The following is a 24631-nucleotide window of genomic DNA, read 5'->3' on the forward strand; positions in this document are numbered from 1 at the left end:
AGTGGGTAAGGACTATATATATTATATATATACACACATACACACACACACACACACACACACACACACACACACATATATTTAACAGTCTTTTGAATTAGCAGATTTTGACCTAATCTCTCCCTGACAAAGCAAATCATAAATCCCGGAATTGGACTGGATCTTAAAAGTCATATAATTCAGCCCTTTAAACTATGCTTGGCAAGGGCCATTTCTCCTTGTCTGCACTGAAAGGAACTTACTACCTCCTGAGAGAGTCCATCCTATAAGCTCTTTCTATAATCCCAGATATGAAGTATTAACAAAGAAGGCAACTTCCTAGAGGAGATCATTTCTGACTTGCATTTTAGGCTTTATAGGAAGGAGAGCAGTTAGTTGAGTCGTGGAGAAGGAAGATTATCTCAGGCAGAGAGTTCAGCATGAGCATAGAAAAGTGCACTGCTTAGTGTTGATGGAAACAGTGACACGATGGGAGTGGTGAGGGAGGAGAGGGAAGTATGGGTCAAATTAATTCATGCCTTGTATACCATGTTAGGGAGCTTGGATTTTGTATTACGGGGAAATTATGATTATTGAAAGTTTTTTTTTAAGTGAATGGGTGACTTGATTTTACCATGTGTGATTTTAGTCAGATTTACTGGCTCTGTGGAGGGTGGGTTTGAGATGGAAAAGGTTGGAGTAAGACAGGCCAGCTAAGAGGGCATTGCAATGGTAGGTCTTACCAAGAGACAGTGAGAACCTAAATTATGAGAGAAGAGTTTGGAGGTAAGGACATAAAATGATAGGGCAATTGATTGAAATGGAAGGTGTACAGGAAGAAAAAGTCAACAGTGAATTCTACCTTAATTTATTTTGAAAATGATAATAAAGTCAGAAGTAGGAGTAGATTTAGGGATGGGATGGGTCAAGTTGCAAATAGGGGCATATTGTATATTGGGGCAGAGGGTAGGGATTTTGGCTTTGTTTTTGTCTACTGAGTTTGATTTGCTGGTAGGATATCTAGGACTATGGTGGGCAGCTGACTTCCAGTGTGAAGCTCAGGAGGAAAAGTTTCTACTGGAGGTACTGGATGTTGAAACCATGAGAGAGGATGAAATCATATAGTGATATGATGAAGACAAGGACTGAGGACAGACTATGGCACATCATTATTTCTATGATAATTGGAAGAAGGGATGCCTAAAATGGTGACTGAGAAAAAGCAGGAAAATAGAAAAAGAATGGCATATTTGGTGTTAGGGAACGTGAGGAAGTAGTGTGAAAAGAGACAGAGAACAACTGTTAGGTCAGATGCAGCCAGGATGTCTTGCAAGTTAAAGACGAATATATTTATTCTGGATTTGGAAGTGGTGGAGGTCATTGCATTTGCCAGAACAATTTCAGTGGAATGTTTGCAAGGCAAGTAAGATCTCGGTGAGTGGGTGTGATTAAGATTACTCTTTCTTGAAGTCTGGATGAGAAAACAAGGAGAATGGGTGGAAGTTCAAGGACATTATTTTTAGGATCAACTTAAGAGGCTTCAAAAGTGGAGAAAAAATAATGAGGAGAGAGGGAGAGATCAGATATACAAAGGAGCGAAAGGATGGCTGGATCAAGTCCCCCAAGAGAGGAGGGGTTGTGGTTTTAAAAAGGCACAAGTAGGGTCTTCTTTGGGAGGAGTACTGCATCCTTTGAGGAATAAGGGAAGGAAGTTAGGATAGTCATGAAGGTAGGTAAGTAGATGAATGTGAGCAGGTAGGAAGTTGAGGGAAATAATGTTTGATGACAAGGATGTCTTCTTGAGGTTGAGACCAGAGTCATATTCTAAGAGTGAAAGGGGCTCAGTAGGAGCTTTGAGATGAAATTTGAAATAGATATTAAGGAGAATAGGAAAGAGAATTGACAAGGACAGGGAAAGGCATTGATGCATTAATGTGCAGTGCTGTGATAGCAACTAAACTCTGGATTATGATTATGTAGTGGCTTATCAACTGTGTTGTGCAACTTTTTTCCACAGTAGTCAAAATTGGAGAAAACAAATTGTAGCTGTACATCAGAGTTGGGTGTTTGCTGGGGATGTGTAAGACACATCTAGGGTATACAGAAATGTATATGGTGTTGATGAAAAGGCTGATAAGGAAGCAGGAGTTTCATGTTAAATGGGGGGAACAGAATTTAGGAGGTGACTCATAGATGGGGAGAAAGTTGGGGAGGAGAGCAACTTAAAGAACTGAAGGGCTCAGAGGGCAAGTATAACAGGACCTAGATCTAGAAAGATAGGATTCCATACAGTGGAATGTTGTTTGTTCATTTATTTATATAGTGTTTTTTTTTTTAATCCATTGGACAAATAACTTAAGGCATACTGTGTGCCAAGTACTATGCCATGGGGACATAGTGGTAAAGAAGATCAATCTGGTCTCTACTGTGCTACAGTTTATAGACAGGTGTAGCACACATATAGTAGACAAAAAGTATACAGATCTTTGGGTCTCAGTGTTATAGACCACAGGCTCTTAGGCTGTTGTGTAATAGACATTTACACAAGGCCAAGTAGATTAGCCAGACAAGGCTTTATTTTGGGACTTGTGCTCAAGCTCAAGGGAGACAGTGGAGGTATAAGAATTCTCTGGCTGGCTCCCTGAAAAGAGCCGTAGGGATTTTTTATTAGGCAATGTGCAGGAACTGACATCAAGGGGAGGGTGTGCAGGCTGGGCTGGGTAGAGCATGTGAGGGCTAGGGTATGCAGGACAGCATATCTGGTTGTGATGGTTTGAGGTAATGGGCCACCTAGTGGTCTGGCTGGGGGCAACAAGGCTATAAATCAGCTGTTTAGCCTTCCTTCTCAAGGTGGGACACCCCACAACCTTGGTTGGATGTTTGGATCTCCTAAGGCCAGTTTCTGGAATTCTTTAAGTAAAAGGCCTGGTTAAACATTACAAGAGCACAGAGGAACGATATAGAATGGCTATTTTCTTTGTATGACCAAAGCCTCTAGGTTAGCAGGTATAGTGTCAGCAAGGTAGTGGTGTGGATTTTGAGATCAGTGGGACAAGAGAAGAAAAAAGAAAAAATATGTGAAGAAGGAGCTGCATCCCACTCCTACTGTATGTCATTAGGACTTCTGTGGTTGAGCAGACTGAGAGGTAACAGTACATCGTTGCCAGCAAGGTGTGTTTTCTTCCTATTTTACTTGTAGAATTTTTCTTTTGGAGGACTTGAGTGCAGGTCTTAATTTTCTTTCTAGAATCTTCTCATCAGTATTTCATTCAGTGAAAATATTTTATTATGTGTTATGCTGAGAACTAGGGATGTAAAGAAAGATAAAGGAAATAAAGACTTCATGTGGGCCATTTAAACCCCATTTTTTCTTGCCTTCTGTGGGCCTCTTTCCATCAGTCATCTTTGATCCAGTAAGATAATGGTAGCTGCAGTAATACAGATCTCCAAAATGTATAATGACTGCAGACCAGCTGAATTTCTCATTCACATAAAGCCCAAGACATGGCAGGCACCTGTGTTCCAAGCAGTGACTCAGGGACCCAGAGGCCTTTTGTTTGTTGCTCTCCCCTCTTCAATACCATGTTTGCCAAACTTAACTTGCATTTGGGGTCAAGGTGGTGCTAGGGAATTAATTTCATCTGGCTGTAGGAGTGGAGCAGGTGGCATAGGCCTAGCTAATCCTAAGACTTAGTTAGATTGCTTTTCATAACTCTGCCTAGGGTAATTGGTTCAGGACCCAAATGAGCACAAATAGAATGAATCTCATAATTTTCTCTAGAAATGCTAGGGCAAAAGCATTATCTTTTCATCCGTGGACAACAATGAAGAAGCAGCCCTCAGGTTCTTATGGTCATCTTGGGACAACAAAGGGTGTGTGCATGTGTCTTGGGGGAGAAAGTAATGGGAATCAGCTAGGATGAGATGCCACACTGAGGAAACTGAGCTGGGAAATAGAGGTTAATCAAGCCTTGATAATATTGTCTGAGTGCTGGATCAGGTCTTGCTTGAAGTGATTCTATTCCTTTAGGTAAACTAGATCTACATTATTTCCTGAATATCTATAATATCTGTTGTATGCAAAAATTGTTTTATTTTGAGAACAGACATGAGAAACACAGATGGAAAATGTGAGAAGAGGCAGGATGCAGTGGCTTATGCCTGTAATCCCAGCACTTTGGGAGGCCGAGGTGGATGGATCACCTGAGGTCAGGAGTTTGAGACCAGCCTAGCCAACATGGTGAACCCCCATCTCTACTGAAAATACAAAAATTAACCAGGCGTGGTGGCATGTGCCTGTAATCCCAGCTACTCCAGAGGCTGAGATAGGAGAATCACTTGAGCCCTGGAGGCGGAGGTTGCAGTGAGCCAAGACTGTGCCATTGCACTCTAGCCAGGGCTAGAAAAAAAAAAAGAAATTGTGAGAAGGAAGCCAATAAAGAATCCTTATAATTTAACCTAGTTTTAGTTGAAGTTTCGGTTTTGTTTTTGCTTTTGTTATTTGCAACAGGAATATTCTTACTGATATGCGGAATGCCTGCTATGCTGATTTTTTGCCTATTATATCTTTTGACTCCAACAAACTAAATATACTCCTTTAAGTAATTGCAGATTCTATTTGTTTCTTGTATATATGTGTGGGTCAAATCATATATAGGTTTTAGAGCAGAAGACTTAATGGACAGTAGTGTTAATTTCAGTTTGGAGTCCTCTTGAATGAATCCCTTCATTTGTCCTTTTTTATTTCCTAGTCAGGGTCTTATGTGTAATGCCATACTTTTTTGTCTAAATTAAATCTTATTCTGAGTTTTTGCTTACCAAGGTAAGCAGAGAGTCCAATATTAATAATATTTCAAATCACCTTTTCTATCACCAAGGTTTTGCAGAAGTTCCAGGGCTACACATACTGAAAAGACTCCTTCAGCTTGTTTTTACTTCTCTACCCCTTCTCCTACTGCTACTTCAGTAATGGTTTTCTACCACTTGGGCACAATGACTCTGAGGTGCCTGGGATCTACTCAAGTCATTGTGTGCCTAATAGAGGTGGGTGGCTGCCCTACTAGCACCATTCCCCTGGGACTAGCTTAGGTTGATAACTCAGACTTCCAAAGCCATGTGTATTAGTCTGTTCTCATGCTGCTAATAAAGACTTGCCTAAGACTAGGTAATTTATAAAGGAAAGAGATTTAATCGACTCACAATTCCACATGACTGGGAAGGCCTCACAATCATGGCAGAAGGCAAAGGAGGAGCAAAGTCACATCTTGCATGGTGGCAGGCAAGAGAGAGCTTGTGTAGAGGAATTCCCATTAATAAAACCGTCAGCTGTCATGAGACTTACACGCTACCACAAGAACAGCACAGGAAAGATTCGCCTCCATGATTCAATTACCTCTCACTGGGACCTCCTACAACACTTGGGAATTATTACAATTCAAGGGGAGATTTGAGTGGGGACACAGAGCCAAAATGTGTCATCATGACCCTTGATACCTTGGCCTTCACCAATATCCATGTGGTCATCCCCAAATGAGGCTCTGCCACCTTGGAGACCTAAATCCTTGTATTCTTTATGAACCCAGAAGCCCTCGGTCTATCTGAACCCTGCTTTAACAATCTTCCAGAGGTAGAGCTCCCCACATCTCCTACCTGGAAACACAAACACTTCTCCTCCTCTGAGACTGTGTAGTGTATTTCTTTGCACAGGTCTCCATATGAAAATCACTCCTAAAGAAAAGGGACCTAGAACTCTCAATAAAAAAAGTCTGGCAGTGTGGTAGAAAGGAAAATCTTCTTTCCATTCTTTTGGTGAAGAGAACACAGCAGCAAAAAGGCCAAGAAACCGAGTAGTTTCTCCATAATTCTCCCTATCACAATTGTCTGCCTCTATTTTCCACAACATACATAGGTTCATTTTATATACACTTTTTTTTTGTTTGTTTTCGTTTTTTTTTTTGAGACAGAGTTTTGCTCTTGTGGCCCACGCTGGAGCGCAATGGCGCGATCTTGGCTCACTGCAACCTCCAGCTCCCAGGTTCAAGCGATTCTCCTGCCTCAACCTCCCAAGTAGCTGGAATTACAGGCACGCGCCACCACGCCTGGCTAATTTGTTTTGTATTTTTAGTAGAAATGGGATTTCACCATGTTAGCCAGGTTGATCTCGAACTCCTGAACTCAGGTGATCCTCCCGCCTGGGCCTTCCAAAGTCCTGGGATTACAGGCATGAGCCACCATACCCGGCCCCTTACATACACATTTAAATGTGCTTTTATATCGTTAGAATTTTATGACATCTTAGTGTTCCTAAACCTACTGTATTTCCGGAAAACATTCTGAAGTTCTAGGCCATTTCATCTGACTTTAGCCAACATTCATAATCATCAATTTCTGTGCCCTCCCACCCTCTCCTTCTTCACATATGCAGGTTTGTGTCCCACGTTAATGCTTTTGATTGTTCTAAGCTATATTTTCTAATTTTTTGACTGTATTGAAGGTGACAGTCTATATACTGCAAGATGGATCTTATTAATAAAATAAATACACACTCAGATTTACAAATATTAGTATATCTGTGATTCAAATAATCATTTTTGACCATGTCAGAAATGTATCCCTCTTAGTGATGTTTTTCACTTCTATTGGCCTGTAAGGATTGTTGTCACTTGGTTGTCTCCTGAAACTCCTCTAAAAGAAAGTCATAAAATTCTGAATTCTTGGACCTATAGACCTATAGTGTTTCTGTTAGCCTGGTTTCCAAATGAAATCTAAAGTGCTATTTTCATAAAGGTGAGATATAAGGAAAAGTTCAATAGTTAAATCTTAAAAGAGTGTTTCTTCCTGTGCTCAGTGAGATATGTGAGAGATACTGTTTGTCCCTAGAGAGATAATTTCCAGGTAGAAATACATACATATATTTCATAACTGGCATATAATTAAAAAAGGGAATAGTAAGAAATTTTATTGTAAGATTCAGGTCTATTCTATTTTAATTGTAGTTCCTGTATGCACGTCATCTCCATTATTATTCTTAGGAAGAGAGGTAAGTAAAATAGACACAGTTTATCTCGGGAGAAGCTAGGGTGACCTATGCTCACATCTTTCTTACTCCCAAGGTTTTTCACCTTCCTCATCTTTCAGGGTACTAGTGCCATCATTTCTCTTTACCATAAATCAAAACATGTCTCTGGTGGAATTATATTAGTAGTTTTTACTTTAGTGTTCATCTTAATATATGTTTCTTCCTTAAGGTGTTTGCATCTTAACATTCTCTCTAACATTAGCATTTGTCTTCATAAATGGAATTTTAGTCATCAGGGTGAAAATTATGTTTTGCCAGGAGCCACACCAAGCTTCATTAACACATACACTGTCACCTCTCATATGCACTTGTATTTGTACTTGTACAGGGGCATGGGTGTTAAGAGTGAGGCTAAGCTGCGTGTTTTATAACAGAGACTTAATTTTTTCTTTCAAGTTTTCATGTACCTTAAACAATTAGACTTGGTAAGTAAGGTTGGCCTTGGTTTTATCATCTGGCCAGTATTGCGAATGGATCTTTAGAAGCAAAGGGAAATGATATGGGATTCATGCAACTTTACCATTTGTCTTAAGTAGTTTCAGTGTGAACCAAAAACATACTTGTAAAATAAAAAGTAGCAGCTAAGTAGGGCTGTAGTTCATCTTGTTTTCATGCTAGCATAATGTACTATCTCTGAACACTAGATTCTTGGATTAGTACTATTTACTCTAGGATGATATGTGATATGAGGATCGTCTTGGACTTTATTTATGATCATTTATTTACAAAAGAGCAAAAAGAACATTGTACTGTGGCTTTACTCATAAGGCAGTCCTATGGCAAAGACTTCAGAATATAATGCGACAATAGAGATTCATAAAAATAAAGCAAAGATCCATGAATTTTGAGTTACAATGTACATTAATATTTAATAATATTTGTATTTCAGGTCAGTTGCTCCGATTAAAAATGTTTCGAGAGGATCATGGGTCATGGATGACAATGTTCTTCAGCACAATTCTCTTTCTCTTCATATTTTCTCACATATACAACACGATTCTTCTGATGGATGGAAACATGGGGTAGGTTATATTTCCCCTTTCTACTGTGGTGAGTGTTGTGTTTGAAACTCAAAATAATTTAAGAATTTTTTAGCTTATAGTAGTCTGTCTGCTTTACAAATATTCTGCCCTAAGAAGAAGGAGTATTTTGTGTATTTGTCTTAACTAAGACATTAAAGTTTTTTTTTTTTCCAGGAAGCGTATACTGCATTACAATATTTAGATTTTGTTCTTTATCCTTTAGGACTTTTGTATAGGGTGGTGGGAGGGCAGGTACTAATTTCATTATACTGACAAGCGGGTATAAGACTCAGGAAATCTTATTGATTTGCATATATTCAAATGATTCATAGAGTGGGGCTAAGATGAAGGTTTCCAGGTTTGCAATTTCATTGGTCTGCAATGCCTGGCTAAATAAAAGTGTTTGGTAGAGGAGGCATTTTCTTTAACTCTCTTGACAGTCCTGTGAGAGAGAGACTTTTGTTATTAATAGGTTGTTTTAAAAGTGGGCCACAGCTGGGCGTGGTGGCTCATGCTTGTAATCCTAGCACTTTGGGAGGCTGAAGTGGGCAGATCACAAGGTCAGGAGATCGAGAACATCCTGGCCAACGTGATGAAACTCCATCTCTACTAAAAATACAAAGATTAGCTAGGTGTGGTGGTGTGGGCCTCTAGTCCCAGCTACTTGGGAGGCTGAGGCAGGAGAATCGCTTGAACCTGGGAAGCAGAGGTTGCAGTGAGCCAAGATTGTGCCACTGCACTCTAGCCTGGCAACAAAGCAAGACTCCTTCTCAAAAAAAAAAAAAAAAAAAAATTAAGTGGGCCACCCTGTATTAACTCCTAGCTTGTGATATATACTTATCAAATCAGTAAGGCATGAAGATGTGCTAACAAGTAGTTGTATAATTTTTCTAAGTTTCTTCACTTCTTTCTTTCATCATATAATGAAACACAAGGATTGATCTTTTAGTATAATTTCCTCTTGGTTTGTTCTCAGTAACTTTGTTTGTTTGTTTGTTTTGTTTTGTTTCTGTTTTTTTTTGACGGAATCTCGCTGTTGTCGGTCAGGGCTGGGGTGCAATGATGCGATTTTGGCTCACTCACTGCAACCTCTGCCTCCCGGGTTACAGCAGTTCTCCTACTCAGCCTCCCAAGTAGCTGAGATTATAGGTGCCTGCAACCACGCCTGGCTAATTTTTGTATTTTTTAGTAGAGATGGGATTTCACTGTGTTGGTCAGGCTGGTCTTGAACTCCTGACTTCAGGTGATCCATCTGCCTTGGCCTCCCAAAGTGCTGGGATTACAGGCGTGAGCCACTGCGTCTGGCCTGCTCTCCATAAGTTTTGAGGCCAGAATATAAGGAGATTGGCTTAGTATTAAAGTTAGATTTGTGACAATAATAAACCACTTTAGGTATTTGTTGTGTGTTGAAATAGTTACTGAGAAAGATTTTGATCTGTTTTCCCCAGTAGATCAGAAAGCTAGGTAATATCCTTTTCTTCTAAATGTAGGCTAGGCAGGATTGTTGTCCAGTTCCATGGGAAACAGGGAACTGTTCTGATGTTACATATAGATTTTGGCCACCATTGTTCAGTACTGAGAGGGAAGCTCATTTAGAATTTCATTGTTTTTCCCTCACTAAAGGAGATGAATAGCAAAGGGAAAAATACATTCACATGTTTCATATTTTAGTTTATACTAACAAGTGATAAATTCAAGAATGTGATTTGAGAGAAAATGTTCAGGCTCTAGAAAGTTATTAAAATACTTTGTAATTATTTCTTGGACTTAGAATGATAGTTTTAATAACACGTCTATTTTGAAGGCTCTCACCTATGGCTCGTCAGAATATGTCTCAGCCTTGGAGCAGTGCCTGTAATACTAGAATGGGTAGTGGTTGGAGTTACCTAACACAGCCAAAGGTTTCTCTGTGAGTTTTTTTGTACTCAAAGCACTGAGAGCAGAAGGAGAAGGAACCTATGTGAAAACTACATTTTAAAAGCAATTGCTGGAAATAATACATTATATAATATATAAAATATATCTTTTGCTAAGAAGCTGACTTTTGATATAATTCTGCTTGTTTTTTTATCTGGAGCTAATGAGGCCTGTGCTAACTGGAAATGCTTATTTTGAGGAAGGGAACAGATTTGAAATAAATAAATTAAATGCAATAAATAATTCCTTGTACTCTATAAAGCACTCAATAGCTGGAAATAAAATGAGAGCTAATAGTTGTTGAGCATTTACACCAGGCATGAATTATCTCAATTACATCTCTCAATTACTCCGTGGAATAGGAGTTATTATCTCCATTTTGCAGATCAAGAAACCGAGTACTAGAGAGGTTTTGCCACTTTATTGTTTAAAGAACACAGGTCTGATTGATGGTTGACCCTGTTACTCATTCACCAGATGTCTATTAGCCTTTCTCTGTATTTTGTTATTCAAGCAGAATTCGACAATTGAAAGAAGCAGGAGGTATGCTTAGGAAATAAGAGAATAGTTAGCCTACAGTTTATGTGTAGCCTAACTAAAATTGAAAGTGGTCTTTTTTATTCTCAGACTAAATACAGTCTTACAGAGTTTTATGTAACTGTTGAACTCTTCATCATTATGCCTCATCTTCATAGGAAAACATCTTTTACTGAGAGGATATATTAAAGGTGCCACATTTTAGAAAAATTCATAGCAAGGGACAAATGGTTTAATTCTGCAGAAAAAATAAGTCAAGGCTGAGCATGGTGACTTATGCCTATAATCCCAGTGCTTTGGGAGGCTGAGGCAGCAGGATCATTTAAGGCTAGAAGTTTGAGACCAGTCTGGGCAACAGAGACTTTGTCTCTTACAGAAAATAAAAAACTTAGCTGGGGGTGATGGCACGCCCTGTAGTCCTAGCTACTTGGAAAGCTAAGGCAGGAGGATTGCTTGAGCTTGGGATTTCCAGGTTACAGTGAGTTATGATTGTGTCACTGCACTCCAGCCTAGGTGAAACAATAAGACTCTGCCTCTGAAAAGAAAAATAAAAAATAAAAATTAAATCACCATTTATAAAAGATGTATTATTAACTTTTATGACACACATCATTTGATCAAGTGAGCACATTGCAATAGGAGTGTAAACTTGGAGGAAAATCAGTTCTTAGAGCAATTGGATACAACTGTGCTATTGGGGTTGTCCTAGTACACACCAGGTTTTCTGAGGTATTGCTTCATCCCATGTAGCACAGGGAATAATGGAGCCAGAGAGTGTAGTAAGGACAGTGGGCACACAGACATGACAAATAACTGGTTTTATATCAGAGGATTCCTGGTACTAGAGAGGAATTCAGGATTCTTTACACTGAATCTCATTTGCATTACACTGAATTTGTGGGGAGTCCAATGTTTCTTTGTTTATGAGTCTCTCTAGGAATATTGGCCTAGAATTATTTCCAAAAGGGTTTCAAGAATTTCCTATGATGGCTAGATCTGTGTTAATGTATTTTAGGATTCCTTTCCAAACTGGAGGAGTTCAGGACTAGAATGAATGATGAGTGACTGTAGGGTTTCCAAGGGGAAGAAGGAGTTTTCTTAGACTGGTCTGCGTTTTTTGTGCAGGTGTGCCAATTTTAGGAATGGGTATAAATTTAATCTAAGCTGGGGTCTCATGATCTCTCACTATAGAGAAAAAAATCCCTAGGTTTATCTAGACCAGAACTTCAAGAGTTTTTAGCCCAGAGTTGCCTGGCTCCTGTTTTCCTCATTACAGTGGATTCCCTGAAGTATGCTCTAACTCTTATGGCTTTAGACATCTCTGGGGAGCCAAGCTGAAAGGCAGTCAGATGGAGAGGGAAAGAGGTAAGTTAGCTGGTTGAGCTAAAAAGGATCAAGACTTGAACAATCCGTATTTGTAGCACCACGAGGAAAAAACTTGTCCCAAATTTGACTCTCTTTCTGCACCTCAGTTCCTTACACCACTAAAGTGCTTCTTATTGTAACCTCATTTATTCTTTAAGTCACCAAGATGTAACTAAACTCATCATTTTATAAATGTTGAGGGTTCTGCGTAGAGAAGGTGCTGATTCTGGGCATAGTTTTGCATCTAGCCATTTTATGAGGAATTTTTTTTTTTTTTTTTTTTACAAGGTGGCAGACTAGGTAACCTGAAGCCTTGCCTACTACAAAATCTTTAGAACAGCTGGAAGAGATGAAGCAACTCGGTATACTCCTTTGAAATGCATAGCTGAGTTTACCCAAAGGTCAGGAAAAATCCCAGAGGACAAAAATGCAGAAGGATCTGAAAACTGGGGCAGTAAGACTATGAACTGATAGATGAACTCAGATGCTCAGTGGAGTTGACTTAGGCACTTGAATTTTAACCTTTATGTAGGGACCAGAAACAAGGATTTGGCTCATATTAATTGAAAATAGAAGTTTCCACACAGATGGTCCTGCAAAGGGCTACAGTGGGAGCGGGGGGTGAAGTGGAAAACATGTACCTGTTAGCAGCACTGAATCATCGGATCTGCAGCAAACTGGATTTTTGCCTCATTGGAGGAAAGAATTCAGCTAAGGGACTTAAGGCAGAGTGAGAGACTGAGACAAGTTTTAGAGCAAGAGTGAGAGTTTATTAAAAAATTCTAGAGCAGGAATGAAAGGAAGTAAAGTACACTTGGAAGAGGGCCAAGCGGGCAACTTGAGAGATCCAAGTGCCCCATCTGACCCTTGACTTGGGTTTTTATACATTGGAAGGGTTCTGAGGTTTGCATTTCTTCTCCCTTGATTCTTCCCTTGGGGTGGACTGTTTGCATGCTCAGTGGCCTGCCAGCACTTGGGAGGGGCTGCATGTGCAGTGTGTTTACTGAAGTTGTGTGCATGCTCATCTGAGGCATTTTTCTCTTACCAGTCAAGTGTTCCCAGAGGAAGGTCATATTACCAGTTAAACTCTGCCATTTGGTCTGTTAGTGCACATGATTGAGCCCACTAGCCCACCTTCTGAGACCTTATGGGGAAGCTGCTGATCACCAGGAGTTTGCTGTCTGTTGGGAGACTCCCTTTCCGTGGCACTGGCTGTGACCAATTACTATTTTGGAGAGACTGTTTAACAACTGCCTATCACCTGATGGTTGCCTGACATTCCTGAGGAGGGCCCTCTCCTGCCCTGCTCATGTCTGCCTAGCTACCTACTCCAACAAAACCACTAAGCACAGTCGAGCATCAAAGCAGCTTGTACTTAAACTGGGCTCTTGGGGAAAAATATCTCCCAGGGAACTGTTACCATAGGTGCAGTTTTGTGATTTTAATATACAATTTCCTTTGGATTTTAGAACCTCAAAACATCCTCAGCTATTATAAATACTTCACCCAGTTTCAGGTTCTTACTTTTCTCTGGACACCCCTCCCCAAATAACTTGAATGCCTCCGTTTTATTATGTAGAGCAATTTAGTTCCCTTTTGCCTCAACTTCTATCCACTTCGATTTATCAAGGGCTTTTCTTTTCATGAAAAAAATCATATTAATGCATTTTACAGTCAAAGGAACCAATACTCTGATTTACTGCTTTCTCAGAATATGAAGGTGTCAACCTAAAAGGAAGAAACTGAGGCAAAATTAATATAAGTAGAGTTTGTTTAGGCCAAGCTTGAGGACTGCAACCCAGGATCATAGATCCAAATGGCCCTGAATATATGCTTCAATTAACAGCAGTTATAAGTGTTTTTTGAACGGAAAAGAAGAGGCAGATTTTGAGTTGTTTACCAAGAATTTATATTAAAATAACACAAGCTGTTGATTGGCTATACAGCTGGTCAGGAACAAAATGACTTTAAACAATTGCCCCAGGCATGGGTGTGGTAGAGGCTGGGGGTGGGGTCTTGTGAGATTGAGGGCAATGACTGAAGTTCCATACTCATGACTTTCTGGGCCTGAGTACCTCACATAGCTCAGACTGCTCTGAACTATTTTATTTTTCTCAAAGGGGTTGTTACCCCAGTATTTTGACTTTGTTTTTAAAATAACCATTGTCATTTTTAAAAATTCTGCTATCAGTTTAACGATCTCTTGTGGAACAAAGGGAAGATGTGGGGAGGGGCCAAGATGGCCAAATAGAAACAGCTCGGTTCTGCAGCAACCAGGGAGACCAACACAGAAGGCAGGAGGTTTCTGCATTTCCAACTGAGGTACCCAGTTCATCTCACTGGGACTGGCTAGGCAGTGGGCATGCCCCAGGGAGAATGAGCAGAAGCAGGGTGGGGCATTGCTTCATCCGGAAAGTGCATGGAGCCTGGAGGAGCGGGGCCGGAGGGGGGGGATCCTCCCTCCCCCAGCCAAGGGAAGTGTCGAGGGCCTGTGCCACCCCCCAGGGTTACTATGCTTTTCCCATGGATTTTTGCAATCCACAAATCAAGAGATTCCCTTGTGAGCCTACACCACTAGGGCCGTGGGTCTCAAGCACAAAACTGGGCGGCTGTTCAGACAGGCACTGAGCTGCAGGAGTTTTTTACATACTCCAGCAGCACCTGGAACTCCAGTGAGACAGAAGTGTCCACTCCTTTGGAAAGGGGGCTTAAGCTAGGGAGCCAAGTTGTCTTTCTCAGTGGCTCCCACTCCTATAGAGGCCAGTAAGCTAAGAACTACTGGCTTGAAATCCCTATTACCAATACAGCGGTCTGGAATCTGCCTGGAATGACCAAGTTGCCGGGGGGAGGGGCAGCTGCCGTTACTGTGGCTTTAGTAGGCGGTTTGGGAGATTTGGACTGGGCAGAATTCTCCACAGTGCAGCAAAGCAGCTGTGACCAGACTGCTTCTCTAGATCCTTCCTCAGTAGGCAGAGCCTCCCCGCAGAAAGTCTACCAACTCCAGTTAGGGGCTTACAGACTGAACTCTCATCTCCCTGGGACAGAGCACCTGTGGGGAGGGGTGGCTGTGGTCTCAGGTTCAGCAGACTTAATCTTTCTTGCCTGCCAGCTCTGAAGAGATTGGCTGATCCTGATGAGGGCAATTCCCTGACCACAGCACACCAGTTCAGGACTAGAATGAATGGTGAGTGGCTGTAGGGTTTCCAAGGGGAAGAAGGAGTTTTCTTAGACTGGTCTGCATTTTTTGTGCATGTGTGCTAAGGGACAGACTGCCTCAAGAGGGTCCCTGACCCCGTGCCTCCTGTCTGGGTGAGACCTCCAAATGGGGGTCGGCAGACATCTGATACAGGAGAGTTCTGGCTGACATCAGGTTGGTACCCCTCTGGGATGAACCTTTCAGAGGAAGGAGCAGGCCACAATCTTTGCTGTTCTGCAACCTCCACTGGTGATAACCTAGGTGAACAGGGTCTGGAGTGGACCCCCAGCAAACTGCAGCAGATCTGCAGAAGAGGGCCCTGTTAGAAGAAAAACAGAAAGCAACAACAACAACAACAGCAACATCAACCAAAAGACCCCACAAAAACCCCATCCAAAGGTCATCAGCCTCAAAGATCAAATATAGATAAATCCACAAAAATGAGGAAAAACCAATGCAAAAATGCTGAAAATCCCAGAAGCCAGAATGCCTCTTTTCCTCCAAATGATCACAATACCTCTCCAGCAAGAGCACAGAACACGGCTGAAGCTGAGATGGATGAACTGACAGAAGTAGGCTTTAGAGAGTGGGTAATAACTAATTTCACTGAGCCAAATGATTATGTTCTAACCGAATTCAAAGAAGCTAAGAACCATGATAAAAGATTATAGGAGCTGATAACTAGAATAACCAGTCTGTAGAGGAACATAAATGACCTGATGGGTCTGAAAAACACAGCAAGAGAACTTTGTGATGCAAACACAAATATCAATAGCTGAATTGGCCAAGCGGAAGAGAGAATATCAGAGGTTGAAGACTATCTTGCTGAAATAAGGCAGGTAGACAAGATTAGAGAATAAAGAATGAAAAGGAATGAGCAAAACCTGCAAGAATTATGGGACTATGTAAAAAGATGGAACCTACAATGGATTGAAGTACCTGAAAGAGATGGGGAGAATGGAACTAAGTGGAAAAACACAATTCAGGATATCATCCAGGAGAACTTCGCCAGCTTAGTAAGACAGACCAGTATTCAGATTCAGGAAATCCAGAGAACCCCATTAAGACACTCCACGAAAACGTCTATGCCAAGACACATAATCGCCAGATTCTCCAAAGTTGAAATGAAGGAAAAAATGTTAAGGGCAGCAAGAGAGAAAAGCGAGTTCACCTACCAAGGGAAGCCCATCAGACTAACAGTGGACCCCTATGCGGAAACCCTGCAAGCCAGAAGAGATTGGGGGCCAATATTCAACATTCTTAAAGAAAAGAAATTCCAGCCCAGAATTTCATATCCAGCCAAACTGAGCTTCAAAAGTGAATGAGAAATAAAATCTTTTTCAGACAAACAAATGCTGAGGGATTTTGTCATCACCAGGCCTGTCTTGCAAGAGCTCCTGAAGGAAGCAGTAAATATGGATAGGAAAAACCATTACCAGCCACTACAAAAACACACTGAAGTACACAGACCAATGACACTATGAAGCAACTACATTAACAAGTCTGCAAAATTAACCAACCAGCATCATGATGACAGGATCAAATTCATACATAACAATATTAACCTGAAATGTAATAAGGCTAAACGCCCCATTAAAAGACACAATGGCAAGCTGGATACAAAGACAAGACCCATCGGTGGGCTGTATTCAAGAGACATATCTCATGTGCAGAGACACAAAAAGACTCAAAATAAGGGAATGGAGGAAAATTTACCAAGCAAATGGAAAGCAGAAAAAAGCAAGAGTTGCAATCCTAGCTTCTGATAAAATAGACTTTAAACCAACAAAGTTCAAAAAAGACAAAAAAGGGCATTATATAATGTTAAAGGGTTCAATTCAACAAGAAGAGCTAACTATCCTAAATATATATGCACCCAATACAGGGGCACCCAGATTAATAAAACAAGTTCTCAGAGACCTACAAAGAGACTTAGACTCCTACACAATAATAGCGAGACTTTAATACCCCACTGGCAGTATTAGACAGATCATTGAGACAGAAAATTAACAAATATATTCAGAACTTGAACTCAGCTCTAGACCAGGTGGACCTGATAGATATCTGCAGAACTCTCTACCCCAAAACAACAGAATATACATTTTTTTTTTTTTTAGCACCACATGGTACTTACTCTAAAATTGATCACATAACTGGAAGTAAAACACTACTCAGCAAATGCAGAAGAAATCGTAACAAAAGTCTGTCAGACCACAGCGAAATCAAACTGGAACTCAAGATTTAAAAGCCCACTCAAAACCACACAACTACATGGAAATTGAACAACCTGCTCCTGAATGACTCCTGGGTAAATAATGAAATTATGACAGAAATCGAGAAGTTGTTTGAACCAAAAAAGAGCAAAGAAACAGTGTATCAGAGTTTCTGGGATGCAGCTAAAGCAGTATTAAGAAAAATGTATAGCACTAAATGCCCACATGAAAAAGCTAGAAAGATCTCAAATTGACACCCTAACATCACAACCAAAAGAACTAGAGAACCAAGAGGAAACAAACCTCATAGTTAGCAGAAGACAAGAAATAATCTCAGAGCACAACTGAAGGAGATAGAGACATGAAAAACCCTTCAAAAAATAAATCCAGGAGCTGGTTTTTTGGAAAAAAAATCAATATAGTAGATCACTAGCAAGACTAATGAAGAAGAAAGGAGAGAAGACCCAAATAAACACAATCAGAAACGATAAAGTGGATAACACCACTGACCCCACAGAAATACAAACAACCATCAGAGAATACTATAAGCAACTCTGTGCACATAAACTGAAAAATCCAGAAGAAATGGATAAATTCCTGAACCCATACACCCTCCTAAGATTGAACCCGGAAGAAGTTGAGTCCCTGAATAGACCAATAATAAGTTCTGAAATTGAGAGAGTAATAAATAGCCTACCAACCAAAAAAAGCCCAGGTCCAGAATTCTACCAGAGGTACAAAGAGGAGCTGGTGCCATTTCTTCTGAAACTATTCCAAACAATTGAAAAGGAGGGAATCCTCCGTAACTCATTTTATGAGACCAGCATCATCCTGATACCAAAACCTGGCAGAGATACAACAAAAAAAGAAAACTTCAGGCCAATATCCCTGATGAACATTCATGCAAAATTCCTCGATAAAATATTGGCAGACTGAATCCAGCAGCACATCAAAAAGCTCATCCACCACAATCAAGTTGGCGTCATCCCCAGGATGCAAGACTGGTTCAACATACGCAAATCAATAATGCAATTCACAACATAAGCAGAACTAAAGACAAAAACCACATAATTATCTCACGAGACACAGAAGAGTCTTTTGATAAAATTTAACACCCCTTCATGTTAAAAACTCAATAAACTAGGTATTGAAGGAACACTTCAAAATAGTAGGAGCCATTTATGACATACTCACAGTCAATAACATATTAATAACATACTGAATGGGCAAAAACTGGAGGCATTGCACTTGAAAACTGGCACAAAACAAGGATGCCCTGTCTCACTAGTCCTATTCAACATGGTGTCGGAAGTTCTGGCCAGGGCAATCAAGCAAGAGAAAGAAATAAAGGGTATTCAAGTAAGAAGAGGAAGTAAATTCGTCTTTGTTTGCAGATGACATTATCCTATACCTAGAAACCCCATCATCTCAGCCCAAAAGCTTCTTAAGCTGATAAACAACTTTAGTGAAGTCTCAGTGTGTCCGGAATTGGTGGGTTCTTGGTCTCACTGACTTCAAGAATGAAGCCGCGGACCCTCACAGTGAGTGTTACAGTTCTTAAAGATGGTGTGTCCGGAGTTTGTTCCTTCACACATTCAGATGTGTCTGGAGCTTCTTCCTTCTGGTGTGTTCATGGTCTCGCTGTCAGGAGTGAAACTGCAGACCTTCGTGGTGAGTGTTACAGCTCTTAAAGGCAGCGCGTCTGGAGTTGTTCATTCTTCCCGGTGGGTTTGTGGTCTCATTGGCTTCAGGGGTGAAGCTGCAGACCTTTGCGGTGAGTGTTACAGCTCATAAAGGCAGCGCGGACCCAAAGAGTGAGCAGCAGCCAGATTTACTGCAAAGAGCGAGAGAAGGAAGCTTCCACACTGTGGAAGCGGACCCACGTGGAGTGCCGCTGGCTGGCTCAGGCAGCCTGCTTTTATTCCCTTATCTGACCCCACCCACATCCTGCTGGTTGGTCCATTTTACAGAGAGCTGATTGGTCTGTTTTGACAGAGTGCTGATTGGTGTGTTTACAATCCTTGAGCTAGACACAGAGTGCTGATTGGTGCATTTATAATCCTTGCGCTAGACATAGAGTGCTAGACAGAAAAGTTCTCCAAGTCCCCACTAGGTTAGCTAGATACAGAGTACCAATTGGTGTATTTACAAACCTTGAGCTAGACACAAAGTGCTGATTGGTGTATTTACGATCCTCTAGCTAGACAGAAAAGTTCTCCAAGTCCCCACCAGATTAGCTAGATACAGAGTGCTGACTGGTGCACATACAATCCTCGGGCTAGATATAAAAGTTCTCCAAGTCCCCATCCAGCTCAGGAGCCCAGATGGCTTCACCTGGTGGATCCTGCACCAGGGCAGGGCTACAGGCGGAGCTGCCCGCCAGTCCTGAGCCACGCCTGCACTCCTCAGTCCTTGGGCTGTCAATGGGACCAGGCGCCACGGAGCAGGAGGCGGCGCCCGTCAGGGAGGCTTCGGCCTTGCAGGAGCCCACCAGCAGGTGGGGAGCTCAGGCATGGCGGGCTGCAGGTCCCGAGCCCTGCCCCATGGGGAGGCAGCTAAACCTGGCGAGAATTTGAGTGCAGTGCCGGTGGGCAGGCACTGCTGGGGGACCCAGTGTGACCTCCACAGCTACTGGCTCTGGTGCTAAGCCCCTCACTGCCCTGGGCTGGTTGCGCTGGCGGCTGCTCTGTGTATGGGGCCCACCGAGCCTGCACCTGCACCTGCCGGAACTCGCACTGGCGCACGAGCACTGCCTGCCTCTCCCTCCACACCTCCCCGCAAGCAGAGGGAGGCAGCTCCAGCCTCAGCCAGCCCAGAGAGGGGCTCCCACAGTGCCGTGGTGGGCTGAAGGGCTCCTCAAGTGCCTCCAGAGTGGACATCAGAGGCAGAGGAGGCGCTGAGAGTGAGGGCTGCTAGCACATTGTCACCTCTCATCAGGATACAAAATTAATGTGTAGAAATCGCAAGCATTCCCATAGATCTACAGCAGACAAGCAGAAATCCAAATCATGAATGAACTCGCATTCGCAATTGCCACATATAGAATAAAATACCTTGGAATACAGCTAACAAGGGAAATGAAGGACCTCTTTAAGGAGAACTACAAACCAGTCAAGGAAATCAGAAAGGTCACAAGCATATGGAAAAACATTCCATGGTCGCGGATAGGATAATCAATATCATGAAAATGGCCATACTGCCCAAAGCAATTTGTAGATTTAATGCTATTCCCATTAAACTACCATTGACACTCTTCACAGAATTAGAAAAATGTATTTTAAAATTCATGTGGAACCAAAAAGAGCTCATGTAGCTAAGAAAAGCGTAAGCAAGAAGAACAGAGCTGGAGGTATCACGCTATGATGCCTTTAAACTTACTACAAGGCCACAGTAATCAAAACAACATGGTACTGGTACAAAAACAGGCACATAGACCAATGGAACAGAATAGACAACTCAGAAATAAACTTGCACATCTACAACCATCTGATCTTCAATAAACGTGACAAAAACAAGCAATGGGGAAATGATTTCCTATTTAATAAATGGTGCTGGGAGAACGGGCTAGCTATATGCAGAAAATTGAAACTGAATCCCTTCCTTACACCTTACATAAAATTATCTCAGGATGGATTAAAGCCTTAAATGTAAAACCCAAAACTATAAAAACCGTAGAAGACAATCTAGGCAATACTATTCAGGACATAGGCATGGGCAAAGACTTTATGATGAAATTGCTGAAAGCAATTGAAACAAAAGCAAAAATTGACAAATGGCATCTAATTAAACTAAAGAGCTGCTGCACAGTGAATGAAACTGCCATCAGAGTGAACAGACAACGTATGGAATGGGAGAAAATCTTTGCAATCTGTCCATCTGACCAAAGTCTAATATCCAGAATCTATAAGGAACTTAAGCAAGTTTTCAAGGTAAAAACAAACAACCCCGTTAAAAAGTGGGCAAAGGATATGAACAGACACTTCTCAAAAAAAAAAAAAAAAAAAAAAAAAGAAGATGTACATGCAATCAACAAACACATGAAAAGGAGCTCAACATTACTGGTCATTAGAGAAACGCAAATCAAAACCACAGTGAGATACCATCTTATGCCAGTCAGAATGGCAGTTATTAAAAAGTCAGGAAACAACAGATGCTGCTGAGGTTGTAGAGAAATAGAAACACATTTTCACTGTTGGTAATGTAAATTAGTTCAACCATTGTGGAAGACAGTGTTGTGATTCCTCAAAGATTTAGAACTGGAAATACCATTTGATCCAGCAATCCCATTACTGGGTATATACCCAAAGGATTATAAATCATTCTACTATAAAGACACATGCACACCTATGTTCATTGCAACGCTATTCACCATAGCAAAGACATGGAATCAACCCAAATACCGATCAGTGATAGAATGGATAAAGAAAATGTGGTACATACACACCATGGAATAGTATGCAGTCATAAAAAGGAACGAGATCATGTCCTTTGTAGGGACATGGATGAAGCTGGAAGCCATAATCCTCAGCAAACTAATGCAGGAACAGAAAACCAAACGTTGCATATTCTCACTTATAAGTGGGAGTTGAACAATGAGAAGACATGGACACAGGAAGGGGAACAACACACACTGGGGCCTGTTGGGGAAGGGTGGGAGTGGGAGAGCATTAGGGAAAAGAGCTGATGCACGCTGGGCTTAATACCTAGCTGATGGGTTGATAGGTGCAGCAAACCACCATGGCATACATTTACCGATGAAACAAACCTACACATCCTGCACATGTACCCTAGAACTTAAAAAAGAAAAAAAAGCAATAAAAAAGGGAAGATATTCAAATAAAAAGGGACTAGGCAATCAACTATATTAAAATGAGAATTATATAGTAATCACAGTTGAACTTTTGCAGTGACTGTACAATATGCTGCATTATTTATATATGGGAATGAAGCCTTGAGAAAATGAGACATCAATAGAAAACTATTTTGTTCCATAGTAATGGGATTTGACTTAATTAAAAATTATTCCAAATACGTTTTCTAATTTCCTCTCTTTTCAACTATGTACCCTGAACCAGTCTATTTAGAAATTCTCTATTTGGTATTAATAAAGAGAGGCGTGCTCTCAAGTTCAGGTCACAATCTTTATTGACTAGAAACTGAAAAGGTCAACCTGGGCTGGGAAGGATTTTTCAGTTTTGGGTACTTCAAACACTTTTTGAAGTTGTCTTTCTGAATAATTTCTTAGTAATGTAATTTTTATAGCATCCATAGTATAAAGTCCTAATTTAGGAAAGGCTTGCTTGGTCTTTTCAAATATTCCTGCTCCCCAAAGGTTGGTAATGTATAATGTACAAGGAAGGAAGTGGTGGGGGAAGCAGTGCATCAACACCATGATGTTGATCAGAATATTCTGAAAAGAGCCACTTGATGGCAGCAAAAGGCATGTTTTCAGCACTGATTGTCTCATTAATGAATCACAGGAAAAGAAGGGAATCTTCCCCCTTCTGAATTTCTGAAACTTGGTGTTGAAATATTCTCCTGTTGTGTTGTTAATGGGCTTTTTGAGGAAATCTACATAGTGAATTCTATGATAAACACTTGTTATTTTGTGATGTGCTTGGCCCCTTTTACTTTATGTTCTAAAACAGGTTTAAATAACCGTATGTATAGATACTTATATGCTTGCATATACATCTGTATGTTTATAGTTATTTTAGTATTATAATGATAAATACAGTGTTTAGCACTGAGGGAATTAGACATTTGACTCACTGTAAAAATTCCTCTTTGAACTGGAATGTTTCCAAAGAGTGCGTACTGTTTAGGGCAGGATGTGCAGAAGCTGATGTTTTCTAGTGTTAATCACAAGGGAAAGTTCCATTTTTCCTGATACAAAGCCTTTTCCAGAGAATCAATTATCAATATTAATACATCACTATGTGTTAAGATTCAGAGAGAGAAATTGAGAAAGAAGACAAAGTGATGCAGGCAATTTTGAAAATAAATGTTACTATTCATATTAAGGACCTGAACAATGTGAAGGTATGGGTTAGGTGGTGACTGTAATGAGAATGGAATAGACTCGGTCTCTCTGTTCTGTTTCCTTTTTGATAAGCTTTAGTAAGAAGTCACATGGAGAACTCATCTGGCTGGGTATGGTGAGTACCCTCAGTAAGTGTGATCTGACCAGGACGACTGCACCAAGGGAGGTGGCAGAAGAGAATATCTGAAATGGAGGCTTTCCTAAAATGTAGAACGCATGGTTTCTATGTACTGAGGGGGCAGCAAAAGCAAGCAAGGATGAATAGGAAAAATAAACGAGGGAGAGACTGGCATAGACTTGGAAGGCTGAAAGAAATTGTTCAAAATCTAATTAAATTCCACGCACCATGCTGACTTAGGCCTTAGCCTCTGGAGCTCTTACATTTATCCTGATTTTTAAAAGAATGACTAATACACTGGTTCATAAGTATGAAAAGACTCTCTGATTTGTAGCTCCAGTTTCTATCTTCACAGCTGTAGGCTTCAGCACATAATTTTTCTCAAGGCTGAATTATTTAGTGGAAAAAATTCAGGGTGAACTTTTACTTCAAGCAGTTTATTTTTAATTAAAAAATTTTGTTAAGTTCACTATTTTCAACAGCTTCAGTAATGCTTTCTGATCCCTTACACAAACTTTTTTCTTATTCTAGTCAATAATGATTGAGTAGTAGGAGCCCAGGTGCACATTTTTACTGATAAGAACTGCGATTTTCACTTATTGTTTTTCAAGTAATAAGTTGGTCAACCTGCTGCCATTGTTTACACCGGTAGCTTCCTTCCAAGGAAGGAATGTTTGTGTGTTTGCTTCTTTGTTTTATTTATTTTGGGAAGTGGTATTTGTTTTATTTATTTTGGGAGGCGGTAAGAAAAAATTTAAATTTAATAAACTATAAGTGACCTAAACTGATGAAACTATTAAAGTACAAGGCTACCAATTGTAGCAAATTAAAAAAAAGAGATACAATATGATTTCCAAAGGTATGTAGTTAAACACAGCATTTAGGGGTGAGTAAAGAATGGAGGACTGGGAAAGGGTTCAGGAGCTGGTGTGGGAAGAGGGCCGAGTTGTATGTTTTAATGAAACCCAGAACTCCTTGATTCAATAGCTGAAAAGCTTGATTGGCTGCTCATACAAGGCTGGATGCAAATTCTGCTGGAGTGGTGCTTTAGATAATTTGTTGGGTTCACTCTTAATTAGGCTAAACATTGACTTGCTTGTACGATTAATTCACAATAATAGCACAATTAATTACTAAGGCTGGGAGTAACGGGCAGAGTTAGT

The 24631-nt window shown here is 40.7% G+C and overlaps 1 protein-coding gene across 4 annotated transcripts in view; it reads left to right on the forward strand.

Moving 5' to 3' along the window:
- The window catches only part of TMEM117 (transmembrane protein 117), a 563388-nt gene that overhangs the window by 93231 nt on the left and 445526 nt on the right, over positions 1 to 24631 (forward strand). For 3 of the 4 annotated variants that reach the window (XM_050749383.1, XM_050749385.1, XM_050749384.1), the window contains exon 3: positions 7947 to 8079. In XM_050749383.1, the coding sequence (XP_050605340.1) occupies positions 7947 to 8079 (133 nt within the window). Of the gene's footprint in view, positions 1 to 7946; positions 8080 to 24631 lie in introns of those variants that run through there. The other variant, XM_050749388.1, reaches the window with a different exon arrangement.

Source organism: Macaca thibetana, chromosome 11, assembly GCF_024542745.1.
Source record: "Macaca thibetana thibetana isolate TM-01 chromosome 11, ASM2454274v1, whole genome shotgun sequence".
Lineage (NCBI taxonomy): Eukaryota > Metazoa > Chordata > Mammalia > Primates > Cercopithecidae > Macaca > Macaca thibetana.